Below are 21037 nucleotides of genomic sequence, written 5' to 3' on the forward strand. Positions count from 1 at the left end.
ATTCCTTTTGGAGTACTTTACTGTCAACTTCAGGTTTTGAAAGTCTTAATAACTGTCACTCATAGGGCTCAAAACTCTCCTTTGTTTAAGTGTAACAAAACACCAATACACATTTTTCTTCAGTGAGAAAGTCCCGCTGAAGGGTTTTTTAAAAAATCTAACCTACTTACTGTATTTTAGCCAATATTTCACAGAATATTATACTTTTATCCTGTTACTTTCTCAGTTATGTCCCTTGTCCATGGATATCTTATTCTCTTACTAATAAAGATATTAGAGAAATTGCTAGATTCTTGAGAAGAATAATGAATACAATAAAAGAGATAGGACATCTCTGCAGCCACAATATTTCAGTGAACCAGTACCAATGCTCAATGCACAGCATATAATAATCTAATAAAACATAACTTCATTTGACTGGGACTTCTGGTCAAACAAAACCACGACTGCATTGGGCTTAGCTGAAAACTCAGAGGTCCTCTGAGGATGTACTGTGAAAGAAGCAAAGCAATGACAAGAATTGATAGGTACTGCATCTGGAAATGTTGCTCTCCTTTCTCGCTATGGCATATTTTGGGAATTTTGACCCACAATTCAGTACAAAATCTCCTTTATTCTCTGTCTTCCCTTCTTGATTCCTTTTACTAGCATCTTCCTAATCAGTATATAGGTTTTACTACAAGACTTCTACCTTCCAAGGAATAGCTAGCAAGAACATAGTATCCATCAATCTGTTTTCTTTATACCTTATTAACCCCTGAGCAGATGTTTCTACATTCAATTAATGTGCCATGCTTCACTTCTTAGGCGGTTTTATTAATAGCGTGCTTTCCTTCAACCCGGTATTTCCTAACAAGGTCCTTTCAGATATTTAGAACTAAAAATTCCATCAACCAGCGTAATTGTGTTTCAAGGATTATGAGATATTATGACAAAAAAAAAAGTTTGAAGGGACAAACTTTGAAATGTTTCTCTTTCTTTCCCCTTCCAGTATATATGTGATAATATATACTGGGTCATATGTGTTAACACCCTAAAAAAGGGCTCTCTGGAGCATTGCCATTGTTAAGAAATCACTGAAACCTTTCTTAAATTTTATTGACTTTAATAAGATATAAATAGACTGTGTTCAAAATTACAGCCTTCGTCTTTAATGAAGTTCTTAAAATTACGTTTGAACACTAGAAGTTTGATTTTAAAACAGATGGAAAAGACATTGATAACCTGCACTGTTATAATGACACTACTTTAATAGCCAATATTTCAATGTAGGGTAATGAAATGTAATTATTTCAAAATTGTCTTACTATTTTTTTTAATGTTGGTGCTCTATGGATATTGCCTATCTAGACTAATTCCCATATAGTGGAGGCATAAATTATTATAATTCTTTTGATTAATAAATATATTTCTCTTTTGTATTTCAGCCTAAATATAGTCATGTTGTTCTTTATATAAACAATGTTCTTAATTAGCACTTCTATATCGCTGGATTAAATTTAACCAGCCTGGATAATTGATGTTGCTTTTTGCATTGTAAGTAGAGAGGGTGGGGGGACCCTTTCTTTTTAATATCCTTTACTTTATTCACTGGTCTATAATTACAATCCTGTTTAGTCATCTTTAATCCTGACTAAATTTTTCCCTAAATTCTATGTCTCCTATTATAATTTGGTATCCCTCAAATTTATAAGGAGAAAAAGGAACAATGTAGTTCATTATTACCCTGTACCAAAATTAGTGCAACTTTAAACAATATTTCATACTTCTGAAGTCGTTCAGATGATCTGCATAAGCTAAAAAAAAAAAATCTCTGAATACTTTGCAACCTATGCAAGGAGCAGAGCCTATACAGTCACCTAAACAAGATATTGACAAGTCTTCTTAAACAAACACATTCACAAGTTACAGCATGAAGATAGCAAGTATGTCAGCCACTATACAGGAATTTCACCCATTGTTATTCTGGAAAATTTCCTTGATCTAAAAATCCTACCAACCAAAAATCAGCATGTGCTCCAATACAGAAAATGTATTGATGATTGTGTTGATCTTAGAAAAATGGGAAACCTGCTTAGAAAATGGAAAAGTGCTTAGAAAAATGTAAAATCCAGATCATCTCATCATCCTCATGCAAAACCTTACACAGGACAGGAAGACATAGTCCAGACTGAATTTGGTAAAACAGTGGCTCTAGGCTGGCAAAGGACTGCCACAAGGTTTCATACTCTCCCCTTACTTATTCAACCTACCCTGATCCTGCCCTATTATCAAAGCGGTTCTATCTTCCTCCACAATTTTTTTATTCCTGAATCCCCAGGCAATATCCTCTTACATTATGGATCACTGCATAGTTTCCCTGAGTTGGGAGAAAATTAGATTGATTAAAAAAAAAAGCAATTGCTTTGGTCTCTTTTTTCACATTTTTCTCCCTGAATATTATATTTTCCCTTTTCTCATCACTATTGATCAGCAAGAGTAACTTTCCTATGTACACATCTACTTTCTCTTTTTCTGTCTCTCCACCATTTCTGTAAAGCATCATATTTTTAGTTATTTATTGTACTTTTTCAACTAATTAAAAAAAAACCTTTTAGTTTCTGGAAGTAAAAGATACTGTCTAATGTTATGTACTGTACTAAGGCACTTCTTAATTAAATTATTATTATTCCAGTTACTTGCCCTTGGTTCTTATTTATTTTGATCGAAAAGTGTTGGGTTTTGACTCCCTTTACTGGAGAAGCCCGCTGACACAGCCACGATCAAATAGGAAAATATTTTTGCCTTTTTTTCCCCGTGACAAGTTTATTCTCTGAATATAGTGAAGTAGCTTTCTGAAATGTGCTGTATGATTATGTCATTTGCTGGACTAACATTAGTGCCCAATCAAACCCAGGAGTTCAAATCCTCCATGTTATTTATAGAATCACTTTAAACATTTATAGCTGTCTATCTTGTTCAAAGAAATAAGGCTATTCAATACAACCCATAGATAATGAAGTGTGTAAGTATGCTAACTAGAATATTCCACAAAAATGTAGGGCATCACTTTTTTGCAATACCTCCCGCCGCAACTAGGGTGACCTCTGTTTTTGTACTTTCAGTGTTTTTGAAGCAAATAACATACTTAATTTGAATGCAGCAATACTATTAAGTTTCTAGAATTTAGTTGTTGTGTTTCAACACCTGAAAATTATTTCAATATTAAGAATATTGTACAAAGATAACGTATGTTTCTCATCAAGATCTCACACTGATCCTCCTCCTTTTTCCACAGAAAGAGGGATGAGAAGCAGTGCCAAATCTTGAAGGAAGATGCGGCAATCATTAAATGAATTTAACCCCAGGTCTTCTTCTCCTTTATACAGAAAAATGTATTACTCTTTATTTGCTTTGCACTTCTTTTCTTTTGAAGTCTTTCCACAGTATTTTTTTTATGTTGACAGTGTACTTACCTGGTAATAGCCACAAGATATTATATTTATCCATATTACATTTTTTTCTGCAATTGCTCTACTTTTTGAGGACACAAAATCCCCTGAACCAGCAAGATTCAGCAAAGTGTATATACTGCATAGGAAATCGTTTAGATATCTCTATATTTTTACAAAAATAACCCGACTGTTACCCGGAGATACTAAAGCAATTATTCTACAAACTTAACAAAAATATGTCTGAAAGTATTACTGTCACCAAGCTCCAATTATACTTAACTTCTAATACATGGCTAGGTATTTATTTGTTACAACTATTTTTGTGCCAGTTTTTGCTATTAGTAGGAGAACATTATGCTCCTTTGCCAAACAAATTCCTATTAACGTATTTTCATTTTAAATTTTAATCCATAAAGTCTTGACATAATATCAGAACCCTTCAACAATAATTTATTGAATTCAGCAGTAAACAAATTATTGCTGTGATTTTTTATTATCCTATCTCCCTATTACTGTAGTTTCCCAAACATTCTGTCAGTAAGTGGTGAAAAATGGAAATAATTGAAGAGGCTCTCAATATGTTATTATTATGAACGACTTGTAATACCTAAGCAACTTAGCATGATGCCTGGCATTAGACAGTTGGAATGTAACTTTCTGACATATAAAAAGCTCTCCAGAAATTTGAACATACATAAGTTTATATCTAAACTACAATGCGGGCTACCTTGAACAAATCAATTACATTATGACTGGGTCTACAACTCGTCATGCTTTCAGTCATGTTTTGGTGAACAAGCTGTAGTAGTCTGATTCTCTCACTATAGTAAGTCAACACGAATAAAGTCAATGATTGGGTTCACACAGTGTAAATAAAACCAAATAAATCATATTATAAATTAGCAGGATGTGTTAATCCAGAATTCTCTGATGATAGCTTAATACTTAAAATAATATTAATGAAATGACAAACACCTCCAATTTCACAGGAAATCATTCTGTCAAACCTAACATTTCAACAATGCCAATTCTGAATTATTTCACTGTATTACATAAATAAGTATATATATATATATTTTAAAAACATCAGTTTATACCCAGACTTAGAAATTCACACATCACAATATGTCACTATTTGCTTAGGAACAGTTTGTTTGATAAACCGAAATTGGCTGGATTCACAGAACATGCTAATTAGCTATGATATAACAAAAACCCCACTGTGGCTAGATAAACCAAGGGGAAAAAAACATTACAAATGGATACATACCATCCCAAATTATGTTTGGGAATTAAAGAAACCAATGACCCAAACAGCTAGATCCTACCACCAGATCATAAAGTAGACTACAATGGTACAGATTGCCTCTTCATTTATAGTTAGTGTCAGTGCAGGTATTTTTCCATACAGCTTACCTGTCCTAGTCAAGTAATCTATGCTAATTGTGAACCTTGACATTAAAAATTTCAGAGGGTTCAGAGGCCATTATCCTGAAATTTTTATCCTGTGGGATGATGTGACAATTGCATGATTTAGAGACAAATGATGAAATTCTCAGAATGATTCAGGAATGTAAAACATACTGAAGAGAAATTCCAAAGCTTTTCCATGTCTCAGGAGCAATCGATATGGAAGGTAACTGAATGGTTTCAGAGCATAAAAAGGTTTGGAAAACTATAGGGAATTGTTTACTTCCTGCTCATCTTTTTTTGTCTAAGGCACTCCACAGTACAGTAAAGTATGGCAAAGTTCAACATGCGTCATTCAGGAATATGAACTATAATTACACACAACATTAAATAATTCTAGCAGCTTTACTATTCAATAGTTCCTCAACTGCAAATGGTATATGTAAGCCATAGCAATACTTAAAAATGCTGTACATATTATGAGTAAGTGCCTTTCCTTATCCTGGAAATCTATCTGTATTATTTTAAAAAACATTATATAGACAGACCATAGAAGAAGAGATTTCAGAAAGTAATAAAAATGCTATTGCTATTGTTTTTAATACTGTCTAAAATAAAGATGTGCATTTTATTCCTAGGAAATCAACGTTATTACAATTTACTTTGTTTTGGAAGTTCTATTATTTCATTATTTTTACTGCAAAGGGAAAGTGCTTGAAGTCTATGCTCTGCTTCACATCTACCATTTGAACTGTATGTAAATGTTTCAGAACGGACGTTGCTTACCTGAACGTCCCTTCTCGACGCGCAGCTGGAGAATCCAAAGCTTCGGGTAGTTCAATAGTTGAGTAGCCTACACTGAGTGTGTTCCTTTAAATTTTTTCTCTTCAGACACGCCCACTTGCTCAGCAGAGTCCCAGTTTTGTTCACGAAGTAAGGAGCAATAGAGCGTAAGGAAGGAATGTTCAGCAGCCAAGCTGGGTGGGTTGGATTCTCCAGCTGCGCGTCAAGAAGGGACGTTCAGGTAAGCAACGTCCGTTCTCCAACGTGCAGCTTGGAGAATCCAAAGCTTCGGGATGTACCCAAGCAAGTTCAGACAGGGGGGGAAACTGGCTGCTGCACGTCGTCTGAAGAGTTGCATACAGCTTGTAGCACCCGGCGGCCAAAGGATGCCTCCGCCGAGGCAAAGGAGTCCACCTTGTAGTGCCTGATGAAGGGATTTAAGGATGACCAGTAGCCGCTCTGCAGTTGTCAGAGACGGAGGCATTAGTGGCCCAGGCGGCCGTGGTGGCGGCGCTCCTGGTGGAGTGTGGAAGAATTCTCTGCGGAACCGGTCTGTTCCGAACCGAATAAGCCCTGGAGATGCAGGATTTAATCCATCTCCCAATTGTTGTTAAAGAAACCTTCCGGTCCATGGAGGCGGGCAGAAAGGAAATGAAGAGCGATTCCGATTTCCGGAAATGCTCCGTTCGTTTAATATATCTGCGCAGGGCCCGTCGGACATCTAAGAGGTGCCAGTTTGCTTCCCGAGGATGTCGAGGTTCCGGGCAGAAGTCCGGTAGGATCAATTCCTGGGCTCGATGGAATGAGGAATTTACTTTAGGCAGAAATGAGGGGTCTAGTCTCAGTACCACTCGATTTGTGTGAAAGACACAGAGGTCGCTTCTTACGGACAAGGCCGCGAGTTCAGATATACGGCGAGCCGAAGTAACTGCGACCAGAAACGCCACCTTGAGTGTTAGAAAACGGAGGCTGATGGAAGCGAGAGGCTCAAATGGAGGATGCATGAGGGCCTGAAGGACCAGAGTCAAATCCCAGGTCGGGTAGCGATGTATAATAGGTGGGCGCAGGTTGGCTGCCCCTCTAAGAAAAGCGCAAATCGTAGGGTCCTGCGAGAGAGGAAGTGTTGCGGAAGCAGAAAGGACAGTATTTAGTGCAGCAACCTGGCGACGAAGAGTGTTAGGAGCAAGGTGCTTGTCCAGACCTTCCTGTAGGAATCCCAACACTTCAGGAACGGGCGCAGACGTTGGGTCTAGGTGGGATTTGGCACACCAGGAACATGTGCGCCTTTGCTGTTACATTGTCCGTGCGTATCAGGACATGATGCCCTGACACAATCTGCTGGAATCGTAGGAGGGAGAGGCGAATCGCGCAGAGTTCCAGCCAGTTGATCCCTTTGCGGTGATCCTCTGTTGACCACGTACCCTGGGCGACGTGAGAGAGAAGATGACCTCCCCATCCCGTCAGGCTGGCGTCCGTTGTCACTACCAGACGTTGTAAATTCTGAAAGTAGCAGCCCTGCTGTAGACTTTGGGAAGACCACCAGAGGAGGGACATTGAGACAGCTGGCGGGAGGGATACTCTTGCGGTGGAGTTGCTTCGTCTGGTCCTCTGAAAGGGGAGGAGGAACCATTGGAGCTGGCGGGAGTGAAACCTCGCCCAAGGGACGATGGACAGGCAGGATATCATTTTGCCGAGCAGGCGGGACAGGAGCAGCAATGTCACCCTCCGAGAGGAAAGGACCTGGGATGTTAATGACTGGAGACTGGAGCACCGATCCGTTGACAGGAACACCTGGCCCTTCACAGAATCTATTACTGTCCTGAGGTGAAGAATTCGAGTAGTGGGCTGCAATTGGCTCTTTGGAATGTTGAGGGAGAAGCCATGATGACGAAGACAGCGACACACCACTCCTAGGTCTCGAGAGGCCCGGGCTGGGGAAGAGGAGAGCACCAGGATATCGTCCAAGCAGCAGTGGAGCCGAACCGGATGCTGACGTAGGTGGGCTGCCACTGCTGCCAAGAGCTTCGTAAAGGTTCTGGGGGCGGAGGAGAGGCCAAAGGGCATTGCCCTGTATTGGAAATGCCTGTTGTTGTAGGCAAAGCGGAGGTAACGACGATGGGACCGTCGTATGGGCACGTGGAGGTACGCCTCTTTCAAATCAATAGACGTCATCCAGTCTGATGGTCGAATGGAAGCGAGAATCGAGCGGAGGGACTCCATTTTGAACTGATGGTAGATGATAAATTCGTTCAGCCTCTTGAGGTCTAAGATGCCCCTGTGACCCCCCAACGCTTTGGGGACCAGGAAGAAAATTGAGTAGAAGCCGGTCCCGCGATGATGGGGGGGGACTGGTTCTATGGCCTGAATTTGGAGCAGGTGATGGATTTCTGCCTCCATTAACTGACGCTTGGCTAAATTGGACGAAAGAGGGCATTGGACAAAGTGAGAGGGGGGACGGGAACGGAACTCCAGGGTAAGGCCCAGACGGATCGTCTGGAGCACCCAGGCGTCCATCATCGAAATCTCCCACTGGGAAAGAAAATGAGTCAGACGGCCGCCAATGGGAAGGTGGGTGTAGTCATTTTCCTCTTCTAAAGGCACGGGAACCTGTACCTCGGAAGGGCCGCTTGGGAGCTGGGGCCTTTCGTCCACGGGCTCTGAAGGAAGATCTATCGAAAGAACGGTCGAACCCTTGAGAGTAGGACCTGGAAGAGAAGGACCCCGAAGGTCCGGCGTCGGTCCGAAAGGGCTGCCTGGTGGAGTAAGATGAAGGTTTACGATCTGCTCTCTTGAAAGAGGATGGCATGACCTTCCGCTTATCCTTGTCCTCCACAAGGATGGGGTCCAAAGCGTCTCCAAAGAGACGGGAACCCTTGTACGGAGTTGAGGCGAGTCGCCATCTGGACTTTGCATCAGCTCTCCAATTTTTAAGCCACAATAAGTGGCGAGATGTAACGGATGACACCAGGGCGCGTGAAGCAAACTTCGCGGCATTGAGCGAAGCGTCCGCCGTGTATTCTGTAGCCGCCACCAGTTTGTTCACATCTTGGCGGAGGCGTGAATCGTCAGGAGGGAGGCACTCCTGAAGATGGCGGAGCCAGATTAGAGATGCACGGCTGAAGAAGGAAGCCGAGGTGGCAGCCCTAACAGCCCAGGCGGCCGCATTATGGTACGACGAAAAGTAAACTCAGCTTTTCGATCCTCTGAGCACAGCCCGTCGGCAACATCGTTGGAAATTACCGAGGAAGCAGTCAGATTGGCCACATGGGCGTCCACAGTCGGCAACTGAAGAAGTTCCTGGAGACTAGGTGCTGAACAATACAGCTTTTTGTCCAGACCCGAAGGGGCGGGTAAGGAGGAGGGCGTGGACCAGGAGCGTTGTACCACCTCGGAAAAGAGCTGCGGGCACGGAATAAATTCTGCTTCAGGTTTGGGCGCCGTGAAGAGGGCATCATGTTGTTGAGAAGGACCCGGTTGATCAACCTGTGGTGCAGAATCTGCCAGTTTTGTGGTCAATTTGGCTTTTGTGTAAAAGGGATTTAAATAGCGAGGGCCTGAAAAGCCCAGAAAAAGCCGGCTTATCAGGTGGCATATCAGCATCATCGGACAAGTCCATCTCCAATAGGTCGTCCTCGTCGTCCTCCGAAGACGACCCCCCGCCGTGTCCGTAGTCGTGATGAGAAGCGCCCACGTGTGTCATAGCAGGATACCGGTAAGAAACCGGATGAGAAGCCCGGGGGGGAGGTGGCGGAGGAGGATAGCTCGATTGAGGCCAGGCAGCATACTGTACTGAATGGTGAGAGTTCGCTGCCAGAGTGTGGGATACAGTCTCAGATATGATATGTTGTATGTCATAAGGAAAGGGCGGAGGAGCCGACTCCGTGGCTCGCAATCCTGCAGCCGTGGGAGTAAAGGTTGCCTCCGGCTGAGGCCTTCGATGATGGGAGGAGCTGCATGAGAGATCCACCGGCTCCATGCAATGGGTTTGGGACACCTCAGAGGGATCGGTGTGATGGGACAGCTGGACAGCTGCTTCTGCCACAGGCGATAGTGGGGGCGGCAAGCGTGAGGACGAAGCCTTGTCAGACAGCTGGCGTACCTTTTCAAATTGTCGTTCCAGGGCTTTATGTCTCCTGGAGGCGTCCTTGGCTGCAGCGGAGGACGATTTGGACCTCTTTGAAGATGGAGCATCCGATTAGGACGAAGTGTGGGAGGAACGTTTTCGAGACGTCTTACGCGACCTGTTTTGCACCTAATGACATTCAGGAGAGCTGTGGATATCCTCCAGGTCAGAAGAAAGGTCGCGTTCGGCCATAGCAAAAATCTTTAATATGAATTAACAAAATTAATATAATTTAATTCTTTGTTTTGTTTTGTTTTATTTTGTTTTGTTTTTCAGGTGAAAAGAGGCTCAACAACAGCAGAGGAAGGAGGAAAACAAACAGGTGAGTCAGTTTTAATATTTTTGCAAGAGTGAACCAGCCTTGTCATGTTGCCTAAAGAACTGAGGCTTTAGTTTGACAGTTCTAATACCTGTCAGCTCCCAGCAGCCGAATGCGCATGCGCGGAACTGTTGCCGGGCAGAAGATGGCAGCCATTAGAGTTCTGAATTTTGACAGCAGTTTAGGCGCGAGGCGAGGGCTGCAGCTATTGCAAAGGGGCTTCCTCCGAACTCCCCCGTGCCTGCTCCACTGCCACGGGAGGCAAGCGGCTGGTTTAGGAAGGGGGATTCCAAGCGAAACTTTCAGTCCGGGGAATCAGGAAGTCAGGCGTGAGCTGTCAAGAACCAGCTCCTAGCGCTCAGGGCGGCAAAAAAATGGCGTGCAAGCCCTCAGACGCTCCAAACGCCGCCGCCGCTTAAACCAATAGATAAGAGCTGCCGGTAGTCAGCCACCTCTCGGCCAAAGCCCCAAGGCGCTCCAATCGCCGCAGCAGTACGATCAGAGCCGGGAAGAGAAAGTCACCGTAATGTAAAAGCCCTGACAGATGAGCGAGTTCTAGGTGGGAGAGGGGGCGGCGTAGAAGTCCTCCGTGCTCTGGAGACGTGCGATCACTCAGAAGTGATCCAGACGCCGATGACAAGGCTCAATCTTCTGAGAAAGCGCCACTGAGAGCAGGGCAGCAATCTCAAGCCGCCCAGGGAATTAAAGTCCAAAAAGGCAGGGGTGGTATTACCGGCAGGCCGGGGAACCTACCCACACGCCGGCGGCAATTTGAAGGATCGGGGAAGTCAGAAGTTTGGCAGGGCTCCCCGGAACGTAGCAAATCTCCATGGGCGGTCAGCCTGGAGCCCAGGTAACTCACCCCTGGCCACTCCACAAGGAAGAATGGAAGAAATAGTCCTAATCAGAGAAGAATCCAAAGCTTCAGGAACAATAGTCAAGTAAAATTCACTGGAGAATTTTTCAGACAGTGTCACAGGCTCAACTGAGTGAACTAAACTGGGACTCTGTGGAGCAAGTGGGTGTGTCTGAAGAGAAAAAATTTAAAGGAACACACTCAGTGTAGGCTACTCAACTGTTGAACTACCCGAAGCTTTGGATTCTCCAAGCTGCGCGTTGGAGAATGATCAGGTTATTATAATTTAGTTTCACAGTGCTCTTTAGTGCAACAAAGCTCAGCATGTGATATGATGAGGTCTGAGAGTTGGGTGTTATACTATGGGATACAGGATCTGGGCTGCAAACAGCCTCTACACAGCAGGAAATGGTAGCTATCAGGTGGCCATGGTTTGTTTTTGTTCTCACCTAATGATCATCTGGATTTTTGCAGCTCAGGTCTGACAGTCATACTTTCATTATTGTTTGAGTTCTGAGGACACACTGAAACACAAACTAGCCAGGCATGTCTTTAGTTCTTGAATCAGAAGAAAAATATGTCTTCATAATTTGCACTGACCTGATGGCCAAGCTCTAAACTGACTGCAGGTTGCCATGTCTTTTTTAGATTTACGGTGACACAATTTAATGGCAGTAATTGATAGATTCTCCTGACTTAAAATTCCCCTCTTCTCCAGCATCGTCAACTAACAGGAAACATGACTCATTGCCCTAATCTGAGATGGATGGGCTTGGTAAAAGATGGGCAGGTGCCAGGAATGGTGTCGCAATTTGTTTTGCCAAACCTGTACCAAAGGATCATTAGTTCAGCCTGTGTTCTGACATTAGTTTTAGTAGAAAAAGTTGACTTTTATCATGTAGAACCAAAATTCTAAAAGACCTTGAGAGTAACTCTGCATGGGTGACTATTAGTCTTCCATCTGATGAAGAGAAAAGGCAATGCTTTATTGGCCAGTCTGATAGAATGAGGAATGAAAAATATCACTGGATTTGAAAACTGTTTCTCAATTCTGCATTGTTAAACTGACAGAATGCCACAGGATTATAAAGCAAATTCAGAACAATTGGGTCAGGAGCCCACAATGCTCAACTTTACACCTGAACCTGATACCAGGTTCCCATGTTGTGTGAGGCATTGCCAAACTCACAGTGATGATGTTCCCACCTAATATGACAAGCATAACTCCCCATTTAATAGGTAGTGTGAACACAGGAAAGCCAAAACATACTGAAATTGGAATTAAAATACATTACATTACATTTGTCAGACTGCCTACAGCCTTGACTGAACTATTCCAACATATCCATCACTGGGTCCTGTTAATCGGGCTGCAATCACAACTACAGGTAGACCACAGTTGAGCTCAAAATTCCTGCTGCTAAGCAAGACAGTTGTTAAATGAGTTTTGCCCCATTTTACGACCTTTCTTGCTGCAGTTGTTAAGTGAATCACCACAGTTGTTAAATTAGTAACATGGTTGTTAGGTGAATCTAGCTTCTCCCTTGACTTTGCTTGTCAGAAGGTCAGAAAAGGTGATCACATGACTCTGGGACACTGCAACCATCATAAATATGAACTGGCATCCAAATATGTCAAGCATCCAAATTTTGAACAAGTGACCATGGGGATGCTGTACAGCGACCATCAGTGCCGCTGTAACTCCAAACAATCGCCATACAACAACAGATAGTCCTTGTCAGTCAAGGTCTATCTGTACACTAAACCTACTCTCCACAGATAGTCTCACTCATAAAACTCCCAACACTGTACTGCAGGGTGGATTTGATTTAAATCAAATTGATTTAAATCACTAGTAAAAAGGCTTGATTTAAATCAACTCGATTTAAATCATAATTTTTAAAAAGTATCTGTCATCTCTGCTACTCCTTTGACCCACTGTTGACTCCCCGATAGTCCCAGTGTTACAGAATATACAGCCTCATGCTACATAACGAAGCTCCATTTCATGCTGAATAAACTAAATTATTTATGTATTTTAAATAGAAAACTATCTTATGATAGATTTTTACCGCAAAAGTTTTTTATTAAAATAAGTTCGATAAAAATAAAAAAAAAAATCTGATTTAAATCCAAAAAATCCGATTTAAATCCAAAAAATCTGATTTTTTTGATTTTTTAAAAAAAAATCATTGATTTTTATCCACCCTGCTGTACTGTATCCGGATCCGTTCCAGTCGGGCTTCAGGCCTGGGTACAGAATGGAAATGGCATTGGTCGCGTTGGTTGATGATCTCTGGAGGGCTCAGGACAGAGGTTGCTCCTCTGTCCTGGTCCTATTAGATCTCTCAGCGGCTTTTGATACCATCGACCATGGTATCATGCTGCACCGGTTGGAAGAGTTGGGGGTGGGGGGCACTGTGTTGCGGTGGTTCCCCTCCTTCCTCTCTGACCAGTTGCAGTCTGTGTTGGCAGGGGGGCAGAGGTCGCCCTGGAGGCGCCTCATATGTGGGGTGTCACAAGGGTCAGTCCTCTCGCCCCTTCTGTTCAACATTTATGTAAAGCTGCTGGGCGAGATCATCCGTGGTTTCGGGGTGGAGTACCATCAGTACTCAGCTGTACATCTCCACCCCGGACCACCCCAACGATGCCCTTGAAGTGATGTCCCGGTGCCTGGAGGCGGTGCAGATCTGGATGGGGAGAAACAGGCTCAGACTCAACCCATCCAAGACTGAGTGGCTGTGGTTTCCGATGTCCCGATATAGTCAGTTGGTGCCATCATTGACTATTGGGGGCGAATCGCTGGCCCCCACGGAGAGGGCTTGCAACTTGGACGTCCTCCTGGATTCACGGCTGTCTTTAGAAGAGCACTTGACGGCCGTGACCGGGAGGATGTTTCATCAGGCTCGCCTGATTCGCCAGTTGCGTCCCTTTCTGGATCAGGACTCCTTACGCATGGTCACTCATGCCCTCGTCACTTCCCGCCTGGACTACTGTAACGCTCTCTACATGGGGCTCCCCTTAAGGAGCACCCAGAGGCTCCAACTGGCGCAGAGTGTGGCCGCATGGGTGGTTATGGGAGCGACATGGCGTTCCCATGTAACACCTCTCCTGCGCAAGCTGCACTGGCTCCCAGTGGTCTTCTGTGTGCACTTCAAGGTTTTGGTTACCACCTTTAGAGCGCTCCATGGCTTATCTACGGGACCGCCTGCTACCACCAGTAGCCTCCCACCGGCCAGTACGCTCTCATAGAGTGGCTCCTCCGGGTGCCGTCGGCCAAACAATGACAACTGGCGGCCCCCAGGGGGAGAGCCTTCTCTGTGAGGGCACCTACTATCTAGAATGAGCTCCCCCCGGAGATACGGAGGATCCCGGATCTGCGCACCTTCCGCCGCGCTCTCAAGACCTTTTTATTCCATCAGGCTGGCCTGGCCTAACTTTCCCTTTTTCCTTTTTAAAATGTAAATTTTAAATCTGTTCTTAATTATTGGGGTGTTTTAAATCTGTCTTGGGCCAAATTGTTTAATTCGGTTTTATTTTGCTTTTAAATTTTGTATTTATGTATTTTATCTTGTGGCTGTTCACCGCCCTGAGTCCTTCGGGAGTTGGGCGGTATGTAAATCAAATAAAACCTAAACCTAAAACCTAAACTGTAGCAAGGCTATAATCCTATGGAAATTAACTTGTAAATAAATCCCCTAATCCCAGTGAAGTATTTTTCAAAGTAATCTCATCACCCAACAACAGTTGCAGGTGTTTACCGAGAGTGCCATTTTTACTATAATGTTTTTACAGTTGGAAATAGCACTACAAAAGCCTCCATAACTGTTTGCAGATGGGCTATTATATAATAATGTATTTTATAGTTTCCCTTGGCCTAACATGAAAACTGAAGTGATAAAAAGAAAACAATGTTACCACTCTAACAACAGAGCATTTGTCTGGATATTACACAGTATGTGTGTGTGGGTGTGGGTATGCCATTAGGGTTTCACAGAACATATCTATGCAAAACATCTAATTCTTTTCTATCGTGACGACAAGTTCATGTTCTTATTCAAATGACACTATAAAACTCCCAGACAATTCTTCTTTGGGATTACTGCAACCAGAGAGGTTGCAGATAAAGTAGTACTAGAGAGGCTGAGGAGCAGTTGCTGTAGGCTGTTGCATAGGAGAGTAACATCAAAGAAGAAGAAATGCTAAAGGCAGCCACTCATTTGCAGCATCCTAAAATGCCCCTTTTTGCTGCAATCAGAACATGTCTGGAACGCTGGAGCTGGCTGCATGCTGAAAAAAATGGGAGTGGTGGGAAGCTGCCTTCACTTTCCCAAGCCTCTGTAAATTGAGCAAAGCTCCCGCGAGGCTGTGCAGAATGCCATCAATCCTAAAATAAAATGTTCCAGCTTGCATTGCAATGGGTTAAAGCCACCAAGCAGATACTTAGATCCTGTGGAAGCAAATCTCTGCTAAGAATCATGTTGAATTTGCTCTGCATTCTGCTGTGGTGGTTTCCCATGCATCCACCCTTTTGTGGAGCGGGGTGGGGAGGAGCCTGCTTTATGTTGCACCTCTTGAGCCTTTGGAACTCCCTGCTACACAGCTTCCTTCTGTCCCACTGAGGGAGCTTCCTAGGCATTCAGTCCTTCATGTGGTGGGCGTGGCTGTTCACATGCAGCTCACGTCAAGCCTCCAAAAGACTCCCCACCCCTCTGAGGCACTCCTCATTCTTAATCATCCTGGTCACAGATGTCCCAAAGGTGCTTTTCCAAAAGGTAGCTGGACTTTCTTGGGTTTTTTTTTTTTCCTTTGAAAAAGTTTCGCTTCTTAGATGTGGAGCAAAATGTTTTGAAAGAGGGGGGAAAAAACCCCAAGAAAATCCAGCTGCCTTTTGGAAAAGCGTACTTATTTACAACTAAATAACCAGTGAGACTGTTTAACGACTGCAAGGGAATTGCAATTATCGAAGAAAGCAGTCACTTGATGAATTGCTTAATGACTGCTTCACTCAGTGACTGAGATTTCAGGCTGGTCTGGTCATTAAGTGAGGACTACCTGTAACAGTTATGCCATTTTTAACTCTGGTAGGTTTATGTGAAGATTTTTAATCTATCTCAAGCTAAGTATTGCTCAGCTGATAACAGATGAATAAGAGAGGAAAGAATCTTTGTATTCTAAAATGATAGTTTACGCGTTTTTATCATTTTTTTTCATAATAAACAACATATAACCTCTCTGCTCCACTTCACATTGAGGAAGCAAACTAGGTTGCATTGGCTCATTAAGTTTCCTGTTATATCTGAACTGGGGGAAAAATACACTCATTATATGAGATAGGTGATCATGTAAGTTCTGTGAGTAAAATTAAAAATAATTAATAAAAGGCTTCCAAATATTATAAACCAAGTTCTGATTTCCTGGTTTTATTCAGTATCCTACTTGAAGAAGAAGGAAAGTATTGCTGGTGTTTTTGTATAAGATTCATACATTGGCTTGTTGAACTGAAACCTGATCTTCCAAATGTGCCCACTTCTCTTCATATGAACTGAATATACCTTGATGATCAGAGGGAAACAGCTTGTGCTCGTGTCTCTTAGAACAGTAATAAACTATCAATATCTTCATTGATAACTTCTGGGTTTATCAGTGATACAGAATTAATACATCTTTTAGAAAGAAAACTGCCTTCTGAAACACTTCCTATGCTTTTTTCCCCACATGTACCCTCAGCTGTTTCTTATCAGATCATGTGGTAGACTAGAAGTCTTTCTCCCGTCTCCCAAGATCATTCACATACTATCAGATTTCAGCATTAGGAATTATTCAGTTTTCCAGTTCCTCTAATAAGCATCCTGCTACAGGTAAATCCTTCACTTGCAATCGTTCATTTAGTGACTGTTTGAAGTTAGGATGGTGCTGAAAGTCGTGACTTACAACTAGTGCTTGCATTTACAAACAATGCAGCATTCCCATGGTCACATGATCGCAATTCAGGCACTTGACAACCAGCATCTATTTACAGTGGTTACAGGGTCACAGGGTCATGTGATCACCAATTGCCACCTTCCCAGCTGACAAGCAAAGTCAGTGAGGAAAGCTGGATTTGCTTAATAACCAGAGTGATTTGCTTAACTACTGCATCAATGGAAGTTTTGGTGCCAGTTGTGGCATAAGTCGATGACTTATCTATATTTGTAATAACAGCTGAATTAATTTATCAAGAATAGTTCAATCAAATAAATTATTTATTTATTTTTCTCAGGTACCACTGGCCTTCTGAGGTAGACCAGACAGGAAACAGGACCAGGTGAGCAAATTCTATTTTATTGTATGGCTGCAGTACAGAATCTTGCAGGTCTGAAAGTACAAATCTCCCGCAGTCCCTTTTTACAGCCTGATAATCTAAGGAGGTTCCTTTCTGAATCTTTTTCTCTGCCCATTGTGCAGCTATGGGCTATATCCTCTTTTATCTTATCATTCCCTAGGAGCATTTCTCCCCATACACACACACATTCCTAAGAATCACGTCATTCCCACCTTACAGGTACTTATGATACATGATGCTGCAAATGCAGGTTCAACTAAACTGTTTTGCTTAATATATACTGGCTGCTGGAGGGTTAAGAAACTGAACTGCATTCAAAAACACAGCCTTGCAACTTGGGGACAATCGTGCCATTTGCAAGACAAGTCTCTATTGGACAAGGAAACAGATTGTATTTGAAAATTAGTAACAACTAGGACAACAATATCGACTATTTACTGTTTATGTATTCAAGTGTATATGCATATGTACAGTATATATGTATTTAAATCGGGTAATTTTTCAAAAATCCTGCTTACCTTGAAAACTGCTGTTGCAGTCCGCACATTTGAACCCTGTGGCGCTCAGATTCCAGGGTCATTTCCTCTAGTCTTTTTTCACTTTCAAATCTCAAATGTCGCTCTTCCTCCAACTCATGTACCAGTTTCTCGCGCTTTAAAAAAAAAAAAAAAAAGCAAGTGACAAAATTAAGCAGAGTTCCAATGTGTAAGACCTAGGCTGCTACTGCTATTGAAAGACAATCATGTAGAAGAGGTGAGTAAAAACTTTACCCTGGGTCAGCCCCCTTCAACCAAGAGCCCATCAGATGATTAGCATTTCAAAAACCCATAAAGGTAGTCCTTGTGTAACGACTGCCCTGTTTAGTGAGATCATTCAAGTTTACAACAATCCTGAAAAAAATAACTTTGTCACTGTTCCTTGTACTGTCCTTGTGACAGTTCAGCATCCCTGTGGCCATATAAAAAAGATTTGGGTATTTTGCAAACAGAAAGCATTTACAACCATTACAATATCCCACGATTGTCATTTAACTGTTTCATAGCCAACTTTTGACAAGCAGAATCAATAGAGAAGTCAGCAATAAAATTGCAAGTCACAGTTATGATTAATAAGATGATTTGCTTAATGACTGTAACGGAAGTGAGTTCCTTAGTCTATTCTAGACCCGTCAAACTGGTGGCCTGTGGGCCAGATAAGTCACGTACAGGCCGCACCCACCCCAGCTCTGCAAAGACAAAAAAGTCATGATCCATCATTATCTGGTTTGACACCAAGGGTCTATTGAGGTCATATGTCTTGTTTAATGACCATGTTACTTAGCAATAGCCTTTCCCATTCCCATTGTGGTGGTTAAGTAAGAATTACTAATAAATTCCTAGCCATCAAGGCTACTGGCCCTATAAATTGCAAATCATTAAAAGTTGGGTGGCATACAAGTTTAATAAATTATTGTTGCTATCACTATGTTTTTTTACTCGCAGAGCTTTCTTCGCTTAAATGTTTTTTTAACTATAATAATAAAATACAGAATAAAAACAAAGTATAACCTGATACCAACAATTTAAAAGAAATAATGAGAGCAGCTGATTTTAAAGGGAAATTTTTGAATAATTATGTTTATTTTTTAATTTCTGGAAGAAACCCCCACAGTTGTTAAGTGTGCTTCAGAAAGTAAGAATCACTTCAGAGAATGCATCCTGCCTTACTACAACTGAAGTACTGTAGTCCTGTTGGAGACAGCAGGGAATCATCTCCTGAATTTACAGTTCTTAATAGTCGGGTCCTGAGCATCTGAGGACTAAATACAGCTGAAACAGAAAATATGACAGCATACGTACCTACTCAGCTATTTCTTCTTTGTGATCAGTTCAATAAATTAAATTTTTCATGGAGAACAGTCAACTCTGTATGATATTCAAAGCTTTACAGATATATTAATGGTTAAGTAGGGGTAATTAGAAATAGAAAGTTTAAAGAAAGATGAAATGAAGAAAGCACAGACAGTGATAATTACCTTATTATCTGTGCCTAATCATAAAGCAGCTGTTGAATGACAACAGATATTGCCAAACCGCTGAGCTGATAAACATATATAATATCACAAAATGATTTATATAAAATATAGAGGACAGAGAGAACTCTCTTTGTAATAAAAATATCACTAAATTGTCATACTTCATTTTCTAAATTTTATTTCCTTCCAGTATCATTCTTTACAATCCTACTGACAACCATTAAGTGCACATATTCCTGTATCTCAATCAGCCAGCCAGTGGTGAAGTAGTTAAGGTTCTTTCATTCTGTCAATCAAAGAATTTTCTTTCTCCACTAGAAAATACAAGAGCTTCCATTTCTCCAATAGTAGGATCCATAAGCCCTTCTCCATCATGAAAAGGTTAGGAGAAAGTGTGTGTGTGTGTGTGTGTGTGTATTTATGTAATATTTACCCCCGAAAGCTTTAACTTTTCATGATGGACAAAGGCCATGTACACACACACACACACACACACACACACACACACACACACAGCATTACCTTGTTTGTGGGCTGCCATGACTTTCAAGTATATTTGATGCTTATAACCTAAATTTTATGAAATACCCACAGTACAGTATTGTATCAAATCTTAGGCATATAATTTTATTACAGAATTTAAAAAAAGCTTTCTTGGTATTAAGCCATTATTTGCACAAGCTGTGGTATTATAAATCATACTGGATAATAAATGTATAATAGCAGTAACCAAGAGACCAAAATATGAGCCAGAAAAAGATCTCAAAGACAGTGATATATAAGCAGATGTCTTTAGAGGCAGGTTATAAGAGATTAAATGAAATACCTATGCATATTGTAAACTATGGAGAATTACACAGAGGAGACAGGACTTAGGTGAAGAAAATCTCACATAAATATTTGGAAGTGTGAATGTTTAAAATGGGAAATAATAATATATGGAAATAAATTTCAATAAAAAAAATTGAGTAACCTAATTAAATTAGCCAATTAAAATGTATTGTTACTTTCTCATAGTCTTGCAAATGCTGAAAAGAATACTTACAGGAAGCTTTGAATATAGAATATAGTGCAATATAGTGCAATATTTCACACCATCAGAATTCTGCAAAACTTGAATCCATTAAAACCAGTGCTGAGGCTCCCCTCTCATGGTTAGGATAGAAATGCATGTTAAGCAAAATGGATGTAATTCCTAAATAGTTAATTACAGATTATTGTAAATTGACAAGGAACATTTGCAAGGTAGATATGGCATTTATATATGGCCATTCTTAAATCTGTCATATTCACTCACCTTTCCCTACAAATATATCATCCACGTATCACTTCTTGGAAAATCCAAAGTTCTTATAGTTGTGAAAAAGAGTCAGGGAAAAGAAATAAATCACAGAGGAATCTTGCCTACACATTTTCCATGAAAATTCTATTTCCTGTATCTCCTGAAAAACAGATTTCAACAACCTCAAGCGCCATACACCATGTCATCCATGGTTTTCTGACAAAGCTTGGAGCAGGTGTCTCTGTAAGCTACTTCACAACAGCAAACCTAACACAGGCTATTTTTTTCCCCTCGTGCGGTGAGGTTAAGTTTTATTTGATCTCAGGAGAAATCTTCTGGATGGGATCTCTCTTTCTCTACATCAGTGATGGCTAACCTTTTTGTCATCTCGTGCGAAAAGTGGGAGGAGTGCGGGGGGGTCGCGCACACATGTGCCCACACCCATAATTCAATGCGCCCCATGCATGTGCTTGTGACCCTCTGCACTTTTG

At 41.7% G+C, this 21037-nt stretch overlaps 1 protein-coding gene and 1 long non-coding RNA gene across 10 annotated transcripts in view; one reads left to right on the forward strand and one right to left on the reverse strand.

The window, feature by feature from the left end:
- The window catches only part of NCKAP5 (NCK associated protein 5), a 674857-nt gene that overhangs the window by 323617 nt on the left and 330203 nt on the right, over positions 1–21037 (reverse strand). For all 9 annotated transcript variants that reach the window (XM_034423812.2, XM_060687933.2, XM_087884207.1 and 6 more), the window contains one exon: positions 17769–17902. In XM_034423812.2, the coding sequence (XP_034279703.2) occupies positions 17769–17902 (134 nt within the window). The remainder of the gene's footprint in view (positions 1–17768; positions 17903–21037) is intronic.
- LOC132710776 (uncharacterized) lies at positions 9896–19145 on the forward strand. Its single transcript, XR_009621494.2, has 4 exons — positions 9896–9915; positions 10027–10072; positions 17188–17232; positions 18889–19145. It is a non-coding gene; the product is annotated as an uncharacterized LOC132710776 (long non-coding RNA).

This window comes from Pantherophis guttatus, chromosome 1 (assembly GCF_059756535.1).
Source record: "Pantherophis guttatus breed Tessera chromosome 1, ASM5975653v1, whole genome shotgun sequence".
NCBI classification, from domain to species: domain Eukaryota; kingdom Metazoa; phylum Chordata; class Lepidosauria; order Squamata; family Colubridae; genus Pantherophis; species Pantherophis guttatus.